The sequence below is a fragment of the Ptychodera flava genome, chromosome 1, assembly GCF_041260155.1.
Source record: "Ptychodera flava strain L36383 chromosome 1, AS_Pfla_20210202, whole genome shotgun sequence".
NCBI classification, from domain to species: domain Eukaryota; kingdom Metazoa; phylum Hemichordata; class Enteropneusta; family Ptychoderidae; genus Ptychodera; species Ptychodera flava.
This window is the reverse complement of record NC_091928.1, coordinates 4,622,840-4,639,889: the sequence shown is the minus strand read 5'-3', so window position 1 is coordinate 4,639,889 and position 17,050 is coordinate 4,622,840. Positions and strand designations below refer to the sequence as shown.

Below are 17,050 nucleotides of genomic sequence, written 5' to 3'. Positions count from 1 at the left end.
ATAATATATATATGGGTTGTGTTCAACGTGACTGTTGACGACTGAGTGATTTACAGTAAAGAATAGAAGTCAAAAGACAAAATTACATTTAATAGGTTACAGAAAGTATTGCATTGACAAGACCAATACTTTGTATTCGATGCTTTACAGTATTTTTCATTATCTAGTGATAATAACATGAACATTTTGGTGTTTGGAAGAATACACATATCAATAAACTTCATTTAAAATTACAATTATTGTCCACTGGAAGGGAGGGAGAATCGTCGTGCCAAAGGTTTCTATAACGACAGTTTTAATTTTAATTATCTCAGAATATCATTTCGTCACATGTTGCAATGTTAACACTTCAAAACTGATGACATCAAAGTTTTCTTTATAGTTTGATGAAAATAAAATTTGTATATAATATATTCTTTATTTGTATGGTAAAATATTTAAGGATTCGCGTCTGTGAAGGGCGCGCGCGTGTTCCAACTGCTAGACAGGGAAGAACGCGAATACCAGGGTCTCTGCCAGACTAGTATTGACCCTCAGCATCAAACACTTGAATACGGTGATTTTCTTTATCTGATACAAAAACCTTGCCTGCAGCATCGATGGCAATATCTACAGGACTATTGAGTTGACCATCACTTTGACCTTGACTGGCAAAGGACTTATAATACTTTCCGTCTTGACTGAATATGCGAATGCAATGACCCCAAATATCCACAACATAGACCCTACCATCGATTGGACTTATCGCAATGCCATATGGGAAATAAATTACACCTTCCCCGAAACATCGCATCACTCTACCATTCTCTTTATGCACGATCACTTGACGAAAGTTATCTTCAGTTGTAAAGACGTAATCATCCTCTGATACTGCTGAAAACAGTGGAGTAACTCTTGTTGAAATATAACTGAACTTGGTTGTACATATATATCTACCTTCGACTGTGAAAGTCTTTAGTCTGCCATTACTAGTGTTATCACAGAATCTGATATTTCGATTCCTGGTTACCATGACACTATACACATCACCCAGTTTTTCTCTGCCTAACCCAAACTTGCCAAATTTACAAATCAAACCTTTCTGTGGAATAACATTGATTGTCACTGGTGATCCTTTGACTGGTTTCTTGAATACTGACACCCTGATTTCATGTTTTCCTGTCATCTTAGCTTTGCTTTTCAAACTCCACGTTCCGTCATTGTTATTAATTGCTGTAATGTCTTCCAAGGTGTTGTCAGGTCTTGTCATGACGGCATTAACTTCAATATATTTATCCTCCGTTTTCGTTCGTAGAATGTTTGTTGCTATGGTGAAAATGATGTCTTCGTCTTTTCCAACAGATTCCGGAATATCAACCAACTGGCAATTATCTGCTGATATTGTGGATATAAGCAATACACCGACAGATTTTATTATTATTATTATTATTATTATTGTACTTGGGCCTCAGCCCAAGTACATTTGTTTTCATTCCGTGGGAAAAAACTGTAAGGTATAACCATTTCTGGCTGAGACCAGGGAGGGCAAAATGTATTGGCTTCATAATAATTTATTCATTTATAAAGCGACTAAATCCACACAAATAGTGTGATCAGAGACGCTGGGTAAAATACAATCAATTTTTGAAAGGTTACAAGAGATAAAAACAAAACAAAAACAAAAAAAATACAATGAATGAGATCAGTTAAAAGCAGAATTAAAAAGAAATGTTTTAAGACTTGATTTAAAACTTGTCAGGCTTGGGGAGCGACGAACCTCAATTGGAAGATTGTTCCATAAAAAGGGGGCGGCAATGCTGAACGCACGATCCCCATATTTCTTTGTGCGCGACCTGCTTTGACACAGTTTAAATTGGTCAGCGGACCTTAGATTACGGGTTGGGACGTACAAATTAACCATGCTAGAAAGATAAGTTGGACCGAGTGAATGGATACATTTAAAGGTGAATATAAGAATCTTAAAAACAATAAGTTGAGACACAGGCAGCCAATGCAACTGAAACAAAATCGGGGTGACATGCTCAGTGACTCTTGAGCGAGTTACAATTCTGGCAGCTACATTCTGGATACGTTGAAGGCGATCAATGAATATTTCGGAAGACCATAAAGAAGCGAATTACATGAATCAATGCGTGATGTCACAAAAGCATGAATCAACTGTTCCGTGTCTGATCTAGAAAGATATTTGCGAATATTTGCAATGCGTCGTAAGTGAAAAATAGCTGAGCGGCAGATATTGTTGACATGAGGGTACATTGTAAGACCAGAATCCAGGATAACTCCAAGACTTTTTGCCTGACTTTGAGCAGGAATCAGGGTGTCACCGACCCGTATCCCCTGTATTCTATCATCCGAAGCATTACTGGAAGATGCAGAGAAAGTTACAAATTCAGTTTTATCATCATTCAAACAAAGGAAATTAGCAGACATCCAGGACCTAACTTGTGAAATACAAAGTTCAAGATTGCTGGCTGTCGCAGAAGCTTCATTGATCTTAAAAGACATATATAATGATGAATCATCTGCATAAAAACTATACAGGCAACCATCTTTCTTGGCATAATAAATGGCGTAATGATGTTAACTGAATGGAAGTGCTGCTCTCAGCCAGTCTTGAATAAGTGAGATGTGAATATAAATGCTTCTCTATCTGAGTTTTTGCCACAAAATCTTCTGAATATAATCAAAATGTGCATCGAAATGCAACAATTAATGCACCCTCCGTTTCCTAGGCGATGGCACGACCCTTGCTACACCCACTGGACGAGCCAAAGTGGGAGGGGTAATTTCGGTTTGGTCGAACAGGAGGGCTCGAGACCAGAATTTAACATTTAAACTTGAAACATGTTTAATCACTGACAAGATGTGGATTAGTGTTAATCAAAGAGAAAGTTTGAAAAGGAAAGGTTTTATATCCCGTAGGGATATAAAACCGACCAACCGAAATGTAGGGCCTACAGTATAAATACGCTGCAGTAACGTAAGCTTTTAAGCTCCACAAAATGGCACAGGCGGCTTGAACTTTCTGAAAGAATTTCCTAAACGTCCTACTTGGTACCTTAACACTCACATGTGATATCCTGAAAAGTATTCTCTGCAGTAATTCCAGTTTCTGTCAACATTCAACTGTTCAACGACACGATAGCACGAGCATTACTGACACGCGCACATAGACTCAATTGCGCATGCTCTCTGAAGGGCGTGCGCGTGAATTGCGCGTGTTCCAACAGTGAAGAACGCAAATCGCGTGCTCTGCCAGACTACTCTGGCCGGGCGAAATACATGAAATATGCGAGATGCAAAAAATTGTTTATTCTGCAATGCCAATATGACGCTTACGAGGTTCGGTGGTCGCAGAAAGAAATTCACTGCACAGAGAGAGAGAGAGAGAGAGAGAGAGAGAGAGAGAGAGAGAGAGAGAGAGAGAGAGAGAGAGAGAGAGAGAGAGAGAGAGAGAGAGAGATTGTTAATTTATGTTGGAAATCTTTTTCATAATCGTGAGTTTTGATGGAAGAAAACTAAAAACAAAATTAAATTGAACTGATTGAACGTGTATCCATGAAGTTCGCACAAAATTAAAAAAGTCTAGGCCTGCTGGTATCGCTTAAACTGCTTAATGTCACTTTTCCGACAAGCATTACCCCTTGTGTTAATGATATCGCATGTGAGTGTTAAGGTACCAAGTAGGACGTTTAGGAAATTCTTTCAGAAAGTTCAAGCCGCCTGTGGCCATTTTGTGGAGCTTGTAAGCTTACGTTACTGCAGCGTATTTATACTGTAGGCCCTACATAAGCTTATTGCCGGAACATAAGCTTATGCGATGGAAGTTTGTGTTTCACGTCGTGCAATCTCTGGTCCATATAAAGTTAATTCTAACACACTAAAATCAACGGAAAACATAATTTTGACCAGAATGGCCCCAATATACATTATCTTATTATTATACACCTTCGTCTGCAATCTATGGAGTTTTCTTCGTACAGTAAATTTCGCTATCAGAGGACTATTCCATAGCTATTTACATTTCTTTATCACTTTTTGCGGTTTTGCGGTTTCCTGTTTTTTGTTAGCCGATTAGCCGGCACACGCCAAAACGACTAATCTTTGCGGTTTTCTATAATTGTGAGTTTGCACACGCCAAAACGATTAGTCTATTGCGATCGTATTTCTGGGCACGTTTAGTCTCACTGTTTACCTCCGGTTGGTAACCGCAACCGCAGTTTAATTGACAGCCGATTCTTTATATTTAGGGTAAATTGTTGCAATAAGTGTTTCCTACGACGTTCGCACAAGTGAGGGCCCTATATTATGTCAAGTAGGGCAGTATTAAACGTGAAACATTTATCTTGTAATATTTCCCCCTTGTCTTGGCCTGCTGGATTTAAAAAAGTGTTTAAAGGTATACAGGCACCATGTTCAAATTTAGCCGTTGCTACCATGGAAAGGGATCTAGCTAATCATAGAGTTTATGGGGTCACGCCAGGTCACACTAAAATAATGAACCACTACATGGTCATAATTTTACTATAGTTAAACAATAAGAAATAATTTGTCTTCATTATTCTTCCTGGAATGAGGCAAAGAAATCATTAATTGTAAATCCATAAAATAAATAATTACCAGTGAATCATGTGTTAACTAAAAAAACTGTGCGCTACTGTTACTGCTTGTGATAAATAATGGTACATTGGGTGCTAAGGGGCATTGGGTTCATAAAATTAATTTGAGATACTAGTAGAAGTAATTTTATCACAAAATTAATTTGAAGGCATAAACTTGATTTGATGAATGCATAATATTAAAGTTAGTAATATACTATATAACACTTATTTGAGATGACTGCATGAAACAAAATTAAAAATGCTTGAAAAATTATTTCTGGTCCATATAAAGTTAATTCTAACACACTAAAATCAACGGAAAACATAATTTTGACCAGAATGGCCCCAATATACATTATCTTTATTATTATACACCTTCGTCTGCAATCTATGGAGTTTTCTTCGTACAGTAAATTTCGGTATCAGAGGACGCAGAGTCCAATAACTTTGACGCGGAGTACAATAACTTTTGGTGTTATTGAACGGTATTTGACCTTTGACCTCAAAACATCATTACGTCAATGCGGGGAAATACTTCTAAACATTCGGTACTCACAAAGTTAGTAGTGGTGAATCAAAAGCCTGTGAATTCGGGTGAAATTATGCTGCCGACCTACAATTTCTAACACGTAAGCTTACACTGCACTGCGCGGGTTGTAAAATTTCGTTTTGTGCGCTTAGCGGACGCGCTTACTTAAGGTGAAGTACTACGAATTACGTCAAAATTAAGTTGTGGTGTCATTTTCTTGAAACTTTGCACAAATATCCTTGGAAGTTATGCAAGTGCAAAAATGAAATAAAAAATGGGGGTCACCGCGCTCGTTTCCATGGAAACGGACTTTAAAATGGCGTCGTTAGAAATAAATAAAAATGATATAATTCACTTAAACTAAAGAAAGCAATTATAAAACGACTAGCAAATGAGTTAATTTTAATAAATACCAAGACTTAAGATCCATATCTATCGAATGTATAGTTTTCATGATGTTTGTGAAGAAATTTTAACATAAGTATCGACTATAAAATGACGATATCGAAATTATATCACTACATAATTTTCGAACTTTCTTCCTGTCGCTTTGAATGGTGTCATTTTAACCAAACTTGGCGAATAAACTCCTGACATAATACCATTTAGTTTACACTTTTAATAAAAGGGTGTCACCACGCTACTTTTTACAATATCTCCAGGTGAATGGGTAATTTGCGCAATATAAATGGGAGAGAAATGTTAATTTTTCGCTCATATGAATAAAAACCAGCTTCCTAGGGGTCAAAATATGACAAGGTTATAGGTCACGTGTATTTCTAAGACACTGGGTCAAAAAATTAGGTAAAGGCGCAATTTCAACAATGACAGGTGATGTTAAATACATGCTACAAAATAACCCATTTGCGGCAGGCTGGAGTTAAATCTGCGCAGAAACGTTCTAAAGCGTGTGCGCGTCCGAATTCGTCGCCCTTACCTTAAGGTAAAGGGCGACGAATTCGGACGCGCACACGCTTTAGAACGTTTCTGCGCAGATTTAACTCCCGCCTGCCGCAAATGGGTTATTTTGTAGCATGTATTTAACATCACCTGTCATTGTTGAAATTGCGCCTTTACCTAATTTTTGACCCAGTGTCTTAGAAATACACGTGACCTATAACCTTGTCATATTTTGACCCCTAGGAAGCTGGTTTTTATTCAATATGAGCGAAAAATTAACATTTCTCTCCCATTTATATTGCGCAAATTACCATTCACCTGGAGATATTGTAAAAAGTAGCGTGGTGACACCCTTTTATTAAAAGTGTAAACTAAATGGTATTATGTCAGGAGTTTATTCGCCAAATTTGGTTAAAATGACACCATTCAAAGCGACAGGAAGAAAGTTCGAAAATTATGTAGTGATATAATTTCGATATCGTCATTTTATAGTCGATACTTACGTTAAAATTTCTTCACAAACATCATGAAAACTATACATTCGATAGATATGGATCTTAAGTCTTGGTATTTATTAAAATTAACTCATTTGCTAGTCGTTTTATAATTGCTTTCTTTAGTTTAAGTGAATTATATCATTTTTATTTATTTCTATCGACGCCATTTTAACGTCCGTTTCCATGGAAACAAGCGTGGTGACCCCCATTTTTATTTCATTTTTGCACTTGCACAACTTTCAAGAATATTTGTGCAAAGTTTCAAGAAAATTACACCACAACTTAATTTTGACGTAATTCGTAGTACTTCACCTTAACCCGTTCTCAGTTTGCTCGCGATCGCTCAGTGCAGTGCGGGACGGGTATCCCCAAAAAGCTTTAATTTTGATTTTTTCGAGGTATAATTGAATTGAAAAAGGTGTATAATAATGAGGTTATTCCCAAAATACCAGGATTTATGTCCGAGTACATTTTAATAGGAATTAGGGAAAAAGTAACATTTTCGATGCCAAAATAGTTTCCATGGCAACTTGAAACATTAAAATAAGTCTGGTTTTTGTGTTCTCTGACCCGAACTACCCCACTAGATAATTTTCATATCAATCAAAGTAACTTTTCATGGGATATTAGAAAAATTGAAATTTTCAACCCCTAAAATGGTTACCATGGAAACATGGGGCAGTGAAATCGATATCATATTTGGTCTTTTCGACCAAAAATACCCTAATGGTGAAATTTTCACGGAAATTGAACCTATTATTATTCGCGTTATTATTTCTATATAATACTTATATTAATTATTGTACTTGGGCCTCAGCCCAAGTACATTTGTTTTCATTCCGTGGGAAAAAACTGTAAGGTATAACCATTTCTGGCTGAGACCAGGGAGGGCAAAATGTATTGGCTTCATCTTTCTTGGCATAATAAATGGCGTAATGATGTTAACTGAATGGAAGTGCTGCTCTCAGCCAGTCTTGAATAAGTGAGATGTGAATATAAATGCTTCTCTATCTGAGTTCTGGCCACAAAATCTTCTGAATATAATCAAAATGTGCATCGAAATGCAACAATTAATGCACCCTCCGTTTCCTAGGCGATGGCACGACCCTTGCTACACCCACTGGACGAGCCAAAGTGGGAGGGGTAATTTCGGTTTGGTCGAACAGGAGGGCTCGAGACCAGAATTTAAAATTTAAACTTGAAACATGTTTAATCACTGACAAGATGTGGATTAGTGTTAATCAAAGAGAAAGTTTGAAAAGGAAAGGTTTTATATCCCGGACACAATGAAAAACATTACGACTGGAAACTGTACCCCCGGTTGAGAATAGTAATGCCCACAGCGATGGAGAACACTTATCCTTGAGCTGAGAAAACCAGACCATCATTTCGAAATAGAGCTGCAGATTCGAGAAGCTCGTTAAAAATAGCTAGATACACCCCGTAAGGGGTGGTTTCGCGTCTTGAGGGCAAATTTCGCCTCCTTCATTTAGAAATCGTACGTTTGTTTTTCCAGGGGAACACATCATTTGACACAAAATTTGCATGAAAAGGGGTCGCCAGTAAGCACGTGGTCAAATCTGGCATAAGAAACAATATGAAATGTTGGGTAAAGCCAGTCCAAATAAACTGATTTGAACTTTTGTGTTTTGTAATTTATACCACTGCAGTAACATGACTTTTTTTGACAACATCACACAATGTAATACGTTTTGAAACTGAATACTCCGACGTATTCTGTGTCCCCCTTGCTAAAAAATACGGTATGCCGATTACCATGTAAGGAGATGATGACGTCAAGACAGATTTGTAGTGCGTTTGGTCTTGGATGGTGCACGAAGTTTTGTCGAGGTAGCTTGTGTATTTATTTCCTAAATGGAGATATTAGGGTCGATCTAAAAGAAGGCCGAAAAATGTTATGATACTCTAAGCGAGCTGAACTCCAATGCGAATGGTTGGATAATTTGGAGGATGTCTAGACTGATCTCGTCTCATTAAGATATTTGGCGGTCAGTATTGAATTTCAACTGCGTCACAAGTTTGCGTCGAACGGTCAACGAACGATATTTTAGAAATCTGGAGACATGGCACATCGCAGTTTTATTTTAGTATTTTATATTTTACAAAAGATGTAAGAAGCAATGATTTTGTTGAAAATTCTGAAAAAAATATAGGAAGATTTGATCGCGAACACATTTTCACTTGGGGGTCAACTAGCCTTGCGTACGATGCTGTGTGTTCCGCTACAGCTAACCGCCCCGCTCACCACAGCCCTGCAAAGACCCGTACGTTGGGTCGGTGACTTCAAATCCATTTTGGGACTTGACGTAAAAAGCCAAATTACTGCCGAAATTCAGCGTTCTTGCATCGTTCTTGGGCCCAAGTCGTATCCCAGCCTACCTCAGCTACTCGATCGCTTCCAAAAATGACAGTCTTTTATTCACTTCTCGTAAATAACCGTCGATGTCGGCAACTCTCTCGCTGGCCCTGCGTACGATGCTGTGTGTTAGCTGTAGCACATAGCATCGTACGCAGGCTAGGGGTCAACATGGGGTCGCAGCCATGTTGCCTCAAAACTTATTTCTGTCTGCACTCAAAACTCAAAAATGTCGCATATGAACCTAAAAAATCGATGTAATTTTGTCAAACTTCGGCGAAATTTCAGCTATAGACAAAATTTCATCTAGGTAAGGTAAATTTACTGAAATTTGATCGACAAATAATCCTGAGCTTGAACGTGACAGCTCGCCTTCTCCGGGAAGTCATGCATCCGGCCAGCTGCCCATATGGCCGGGTGCATGAAATTGTTTTCAAGCGACGGCGGCAGACCGTACGGGGCTCTGGATATGAACCTACCGCCGGTGTAGCTGTAATAACTGTTGCGTTGTTTTTAATCACCATGGACGAAGTCCGAGGGGACTTATAGGTTTGGTCATGTTCGTGCGTCCGTTCACGCCTAGTACCCAACCCCATACAGATGCACGTCGATTTGTTTCACAATGCTTTCAAATTTGGCCGTGTTAGAGGACTTTTTAGTTTACACCTCCATAGACTCCCATGTATAAGGCAGTTCTCCATAGATTCGCATGTATGATGCCAAGAAAAATAAAAATTTAGTTTCTCATCGTATTCATATTGCCTAAAGGATGCAGTGACACAGTTTTTTTGTCCCACGGATAAAGTCCAGGGGGCTTATAGATTGGCTCATATCCGTCCGTGAGTCCATCAGTGAGTCCATCGGTTCACGCAGATATCTCAGACATTTTGACAAAATATCATGTGACCTTGGTGACCTTTGACCTCAAATATACATTATTGTCCATAACTCAGTAACCACAAGTGCTAAACCTTTCATATTTGGTATGATGGGACACCTTATGACGCCACATATTGTACCCCATTAATTATGTGCATATCTAATTGTGAGCGAGCCAATAGAGCAAGAGGTCTGATTTCTGGTATATAGGGATAAGTTAACAATATAATTTGTTTGACAAAACTTCACGTGACCTCAATGACCTTTGACCTCAAATATACATATTTGTCCACAACTCAGTAACCACAAGTGCTACACCCTTCATATTTGGTATGAAAGGACACCTTATGACACCATATATTGTACCTCATTAATTATGTGCATATCTTATTTTGAGCGAGCCAATAGAGCTAGAGGTCTGATTTTTGGTACATAGGAATAACTTAGCAATACAATTATTATGACAAAATGTGACGTGACCTCAATGACCTTTGACCTCAAATATATATATTTGTCCACAACTCAGTAACCACAAGTGCTACATCCTTCATATTTTGTATGATAAGACACCTTATGACACCACATATTGTACCTCATTAATTATGCGCATATATAATTTTGAGCGCGCCAATAGAGCTAGAGGTCTGATTTTTGGTATGTAGGAATAACTTAGCAATACAATTATTTTGACAAAATGTCACGTGACCTCGATGACCTTTGACCTCAAATATATATATTTGTCCACAACTCAGTAACCACAAGTGCTACACCCTTCATAAATGGTATGATGGGACACCTTATGACACCACATATTGTACCTCATTAATATGCGCATATCTAATTCTGAGCAAGCCAATAGAGCTGGATGTCCGATTTTTGGTATATAGGGATAACTATAGGGTAGAAATCTAAATATGCCCATCTAAATATTAGACATCTACCATCGAGAACAAAAGAAATTTGCTGTAATTTGAATATTTAAGGAGTTTAAGCAATTCCCGCTATAAATAAAGAACCCCTGCCTCAACTCCACAAAAGTTGCTAGACATATTTTGCCGTTGTCATGCCATTGCTTCGTTTAATAACCACTTAATCAAATGCCTCATTGACAGGAGGAAATTCAAGACCATATTTGAATAGTAGTATATATTGTCCTCAAAATTACTCTATCATGGCCCAAGTACTCATTGCCTTCAGCAATACTGCCTTGTTATTATTATTATTATTATGGTTTATTTCGTACTCAATTTGTGACCCAAAGGTCAAATAGAATGAGTGCACAATATATAAAAAGTGTCAAAACGTTCAACACAGTTTTTTTTTAAATCTATATAAATAATAGGAAAAAACTTTAAATTACTCCAGTTGATTGATATCAAACATAAAAAAGTCCACAGAGAGACAGACGGTAAAATAAACTGATAGACAATAACAATCACAATCACAACTGACGCCGGAGAAGGAATTCATGAATTCTGGAGCAATCTCATGCTGTAAACCGCTGGACTTGATTCTTTACCTCTTGTACGGGTTTTAAAATTAATCTTGTTTTTATTCCTCGTTGAATACCCATGACATGATGTACAGGGAATATGATAATTAAGCTTATGATCCGGTTTTAAGATTTCACTGGCAAATTTTTTACACATTTTCTGACGTCTAATTTCAAGCGTGTCGAGCTTCAACAATGAAAGCGATTCCCTGTAAGACAGACATGGATAAATAATTCGTAGAGCCCTCTTTTGGACCCTTTCAATAGCTGATCTGTTCTTTTCTGTAAGACCACCTTGCCAAACAATGCAGGCATATTCCAAAGTTGATCTAACCAATGATATGTAAATTTGTTTGAGTTCATGAGCTGCTGCACCAAATCTAGACAAGACACGGAGAATATGCAGCCTTTGAGAGGCCTTTTTGACCATTTCATCAATATGATTGTCCCATTTAAGCTTATTATTTATGATTAAACCAAGACATTTAAAGTTGTCTTCAATATCAAGGACACAGTTTCCCAGTGTCAATGAAGAAAGCTGAACAGGCTGTTTTGTGAAAAATAGCCTCATTTCTTTACTTTTTTTGGATTTAATTTCATATTATTTACTAAGGCCCATTGGTCAATATGTGATAATGTTGTTTGCATCTGTGAATGAGGTGGAGTACTGGAATGAAAGCATTCTGACAAAGTAGTGTCGTCCATGAAAATGAAATTTGATCCCTGAAGACAATCAGGAATATCATTAATCATAATCATAAATAGTATGGGGCCCAATTTTGTCCCTTGTGGAACAGTTGCATGTCTCTCACGAAGAAAAATTATCACCAATCTTGACCCGTTGATGTCTATCATACAAAAATTTAGCTATCCATTTAACTATGTTACTATTTATACCAAGATTAACCAGTTTGTTAAGTAGTATGCTGTGATCAATCTTATCAAAGGCCTTACTAAAATCCAGGTAACAAATTCGAAGCATATTACCTTGGCTTTCACGTTGCTCAATCCAAGTTTGTATCATATCTATTAAGGCAGTTGTAGATGATGATTTCTTAGCACCAGCAAATTGCTTCTTATTGATCTTACCTTTTACTTCTTGTTTGATCCATTTCTCGATCAAACTCTCCATCACCTCAGCCACACTATTAGTGAGTGAAATTGGCCGGAAATCGTCAAGAGATACTGGGTGACTGTTTTTAGCAAGGGGAATAACAACTGCCTCTTTCAATTTTGATGGAACACGGCCTTCATGAAACGACTGGTTGAAAATGTTAACAAGTGGAACTGCAAATTCATATGCAAATTCCTTCAACAATTTATTTGAAATTTGGTCAGGGCCACCTGCTTTAGCACCAGGTAAGGATTTTAACAGGTTGACAATACCATTATATGTAACTGTAGGGAGTGGAGAATTTTTGGAAGATTGGAAATGAGCCCATCGTAATTTAAAGGGACATAATCTTTTGTGACATTAATAAAATGGGTATTGATGGCATTGGCTAAGTTGGCACCACTAAGGCATTCACCATTTACCTCAATTTCTGGGATAGACCTATTTTTCCCACGACCACATAACCTGTTAACTTCATTCCACCACCGTTTACTATTCGCAGATGCAAACTTTATCTTCTCAGTATAGTAATTCTGTCTGTTTGTATGAATTGCACGATTAATCTTATTCCTCCAGTACCTATAAAGGGTCCATTTGTGAGTTTTATATGCTTTCTTGCGACATTTTATCATGTACTTAATTGAAGCAGTTATAAAAGGTTTATCCGAACTGGAAATTCGTACAGATTTTGTGGTGTAGAAATCATCACACGGCTCGAACTCCATGTAATCAGTCTCATCCGGGTCAGTTTTTGTCTCTACATTTAATAATTGTTCAATTCGAGATGCGATTTCTTTCTTGGCTGACATCAACTGTGCAGCATTTCCATAGTGCATCAGTTTCTCAGTATATTCTCTTGCATGTGACATGTCACACTTGATGCGCTCTAATTCCGTAAGCTGTGTATTTAAGTCACTTTTCCTTTTGTCGTATACGTCATTTAATTCCCGGAGCAAAATGTCACCATATTTTCGTCTCAAACTAGTGTGACACGTCGTCTCTCGATGTGTCCTGTCATTTTCTTTTCCTCTCTATAATAACATCTATCAAGTGATCTCATCATTTCCATGACTACAGCTTTGCTTTGGCCAGCTTCATTTTCTTTCACTCTCACTTTGTCGATTACAGCCTTCAAATCTTTGGAGTATTCTGCGGCTGCGTCGTCCAAGTACCTGTATTTATGATCTGTGATTGGATGGTCTGAGGTCGTACACTTATGACAGATTACTACGTCACACGTGTCACAGTAGAAGCTCACCGGGTTGTCAGGATGACGTGTACAATACATCGGTTGCTGTCCTGAAACTGGGTCATTGGACTTTGCAGCCTGGTTATCTTCTTTACAGTTGATCGGACGATGCGACATTGTCGTTGGTGAGACGATATGAGAATCAGAATAAGTTCTGCAACGACCTGTGAACTCTACCACCGTATTACTGATTTGCATCGATTATTTACTTTTTATGTTCTTTCTCTGCCCCCGGATGTGGAGTGCGACTCTATTACCACGTCCTCGGTGACGTTGTGATAGGTTCCTTTCATGTAGGTTTTATAAATTTCACATATAACAATCTTGGATTAAACAGCTCCGAGTCGCCAAGTTGGCAACTGAGACAGGTTAAAATACTATAAACGCTGTAACTTCGAAAAGAAAGAAATCGAGGGCCTACATTTCAACATGTTTTGCGTCCACCTAGTTCCGAACCTCTCCCCTTTGTGGAGAGACTGTACACCGACGTACCAATATGTCTGGTTTGCTTTGATCGTAACATAATTTGGTGGAGGAACTCGAGGGGGAACTTGAAAGTTCTGGGTGTAGTAGAGAGGTGTTGTAAAGTTTGCACTCTGTATTGGGGATATGAAAATATTTTGGTTCCCTATGTTCTTACATTTTAAGATTTCCACAGTTTCGTACGTAATTCAATAAAAATTAAAAACACTGTTATGTCATCTAGTGGTTCTGATGTTCATAGAAAATTCTGGAATCATCTATTGCATTCCATTACTTTTATTTTTTTTATTTTTTTATTTTTTTATTTTTTTTTTGGAAATCCAAAATAGTATTAATGCCATAGAAAAGCCAGCAAACAGACTAACTTGTAGCAGGGGACAGAAGCTGCAACTGTTAATATTTTTCTAAAATGTCCATTTTATCCATCACAATTTCATTCTTTCACCCCAAAGATTGCAGGCTGCAACTTACAATATTCACCTTTTCAACAAATTTTGTACATGTATATAGGCTTACTTTTGTTGATTAATGAATTAGAGTTCTGGCTAATATTTGTCAACTATACAAATGCACAGTACACATACACAGGCTGTGTTGACAAGCTGAATACTGGACATTTAACATGCCGTAGGGAGTAAAGCGAGGACCTAGTAGACATACTGAACAAAATACTGCCAACATTATTAAAATTAATACAGCTACTGCCCCTGTAAGTGCCACTGTAATGATAATAAATACTAATAGAACTTCCTCTGCTAAATAATCTTAGTGTACACGTGATGGAATGTAAGATTTTTGTCGGCAACTTTTTATCAAATAAAGATCAGTATCCCCAATACACACAACAAGAAATCCAAAAGTCTGTAACCCTGACTTGGTCCTTTAACTCTTCCAACAATGTATGCATACAGGTATGAGACAAGTAAAATTTTCAGACAACTGTCATATATAAAAGTTCTTCTGAGAATTACGACAGGTACCATTAAAATTTTTAAAAATTCAAATTGGTAACATCCAAAGCTCCAGTAAATACCAGCGGTATAGAACATTGTATCCAGCATGAATATCCTCACAACAGTACTCTCTTTGTTGACACAGATCTATCACAGGGTTACGTATGAGCCTTTGCAAGGTCACTGACAGAGGTAATGTATCTTTGCTGCGTGAGCATTACCTTGTACTGAATACATTGAGTCATGGATTTTCAAACAACACTGATCTTGGCAGAAGTGGCAGAAGTAAAGCTTGAAGCACGTTTAGCTTTAACTCTTTAAAAGTATGTCGTTGTGTTGGTCAATTACAGCGTCTCGTTGCTGCTTCCTAAAGTATGCATCGATACCAAATACTGAATATAAAGATTGTCAACACAGCTAATACAGAAAGCAATTCTACATATCATCTTTCATGTACGTTTGTTCTGCGTACAGCAAAGAGTTTCTTTTGATAGCATGTATTGGAACAGCAAGTTTTCATTTCAATATCATCACAATGCTTCTTCTCCGGAATAAAGAACGCGATGCGTTCTACAAACTCAGTACGCTCAGAAGATCACGTGATGACGGTACAAACGAAACCACGCGTACATAAGCGTGTGGAAATACACGTACTTCTGTGTGCGTATGTACATGTGGCGTTATTGATGACGGTGGCCCATTCGACTTCTGGGTTTAAAGGTATACAGTCACCTGTAATCTAAATATGCCCGTATATGGTCAAGTTCCTTGGTAATCAAAATGCCCATGTGAGGGCGCTGTTTTTAATAAGCGGCCACCCGCTTAAAATCTGTGATTGGCTAGATTTTCTCTTTCCATGCTAACTGCGGCAAAATTGGAACAGGTGACAGTATACCTTTAACCTAGTAAGCTGTATAATGCTATTTTAACAATTCAATTGTAGCTCGGCCTAGTGCTGCCTTTATATAATTCCAACTGTTGGCAAGCCAAATACTTGTTTTAGGGAGTTACAAGAAATTGTTGCCATACAAATGTGTACAAAATATCTGATCATCAAAAATTGAATATAAACATATCGTACAGGCTGTGTACGACAAGATGAATGCATGAGCATATCAGCATTGTTTGAGAGCAATAAATTCTCAAAGAATATGTAAGTGTTGCATAGAACAGGCAATAGTCTGCCAAATCACCTTTCCAAAACAACAGAGGAAAGTAAATCGTGATTGAGACACCAGTGTCTTTAAAAGGGGCATGAGAATCATACTTTTTTGTAAATATTAAGAAATCAGTTTTTAAAAATGTGATTGATAGATTTTGCAAAGAATGCATCGTCCATAAAGAGCAACCAAGATGTGAATGATCAGTATAGCTATATTAAACTTGATATTTTTTCTCAACATTTTTATTTTGTGTATCAACATCACTTTTTTGTAGTAATTTTTTTAAATACTGTTTGTGTGCTTTAAGCACGTTATTACAGCTTAAATATGAATATGCAGCAGTGCTATTGTAATGATTGACATTTCAAATTATGGCTTGGCTAAATGCAACTGTCAGCAATGTAAGTGTACATAACATATATGTAGTCTGCGTTGATATGCTGAGTACTAAATATTTCAATATGATAATGTGTAAAAACAGATCATAGATTATAAGATTTGATACAAAGATTAAAATTAATGGAAGATTCAAAATTTTAGTTTAATAATTTAGGCTTCATACATGTTTGGCCCATAGACCCTTTCTCGAGGGTCTCTGTTTGGCCTTATGATGGGGGGGGGGGGGTGGCTGGAAAATATTTTGTTCATCAACAGCTTGGGATTTAAAATTTTTTTAAAGGGAATTCAGGAGAGCCTAAAAAATTGATAAGAAACTTTACCCGGTACTTTGCAGAACAATTTTAAATCGGGTTTGATTTCAGCGTTTATTCCGCAAAGTTGAGCAGAACGATACATTCCAAGGTGTAGTATGCC

The 17,050-nt window shown here is 37.5% G+C and overlaps 1 protein-coding gene across 1 annotated transcript; it reads right to left on the bottom strand.

Annotated features, from left to right (window-relative positions):
• Positions 1 to 520: 520 nt before the first annotated feature.
• Positions 521 to 13,258, bottom strand: LOC139151193 (E3 ubiquitin-protein ligase TRIM71-like). Its single transcript, XM_070723841.1, has 3 exons — positions 13,073 to 13,258; positions 12,365 to 12,536; positions 521 to 1,374 (listed from the first exon to the last, which is right to left on the bottom strand). Exons 1-3 carry the CDS (start codon positions 13,256 to 13,258, stop codon positions 521 to 523), a joined length of 1,212 nt encoding a protein of 403 aa, XP_070579942.1.
• Between the last annotated feature and the right edge of the window lie 3,792 nt (positions 13,259 to 17,050).

What these genes read in the sequence shown, in the direction of transcription:
- LOC139151193 (XM_070723841.1), bottom strand. Translation starts at nt 13,258, where the DNA reads ATGTCACATGCAAGAGAATATACTGAGAAACTGATGCACTATGGAAAT. An exon ending in ATTTCTACACCACAAAATCT is followed by an intron (nt 12,537 to 13,072) that starts GTACGAATTTCC and finishes ATTTTCAACCAG; the next exon opens with TCGTTTCATGAAGGCCGTGT. An exon ending in GATCAAACAAGAAGTAAAAG is followed by an intron (nt 1,375 to 12,364) that starts GTAAGATCAATA and finishes CCACAATATCAG; the next exon opens with CAGATAATTGCCAGTTGGTT.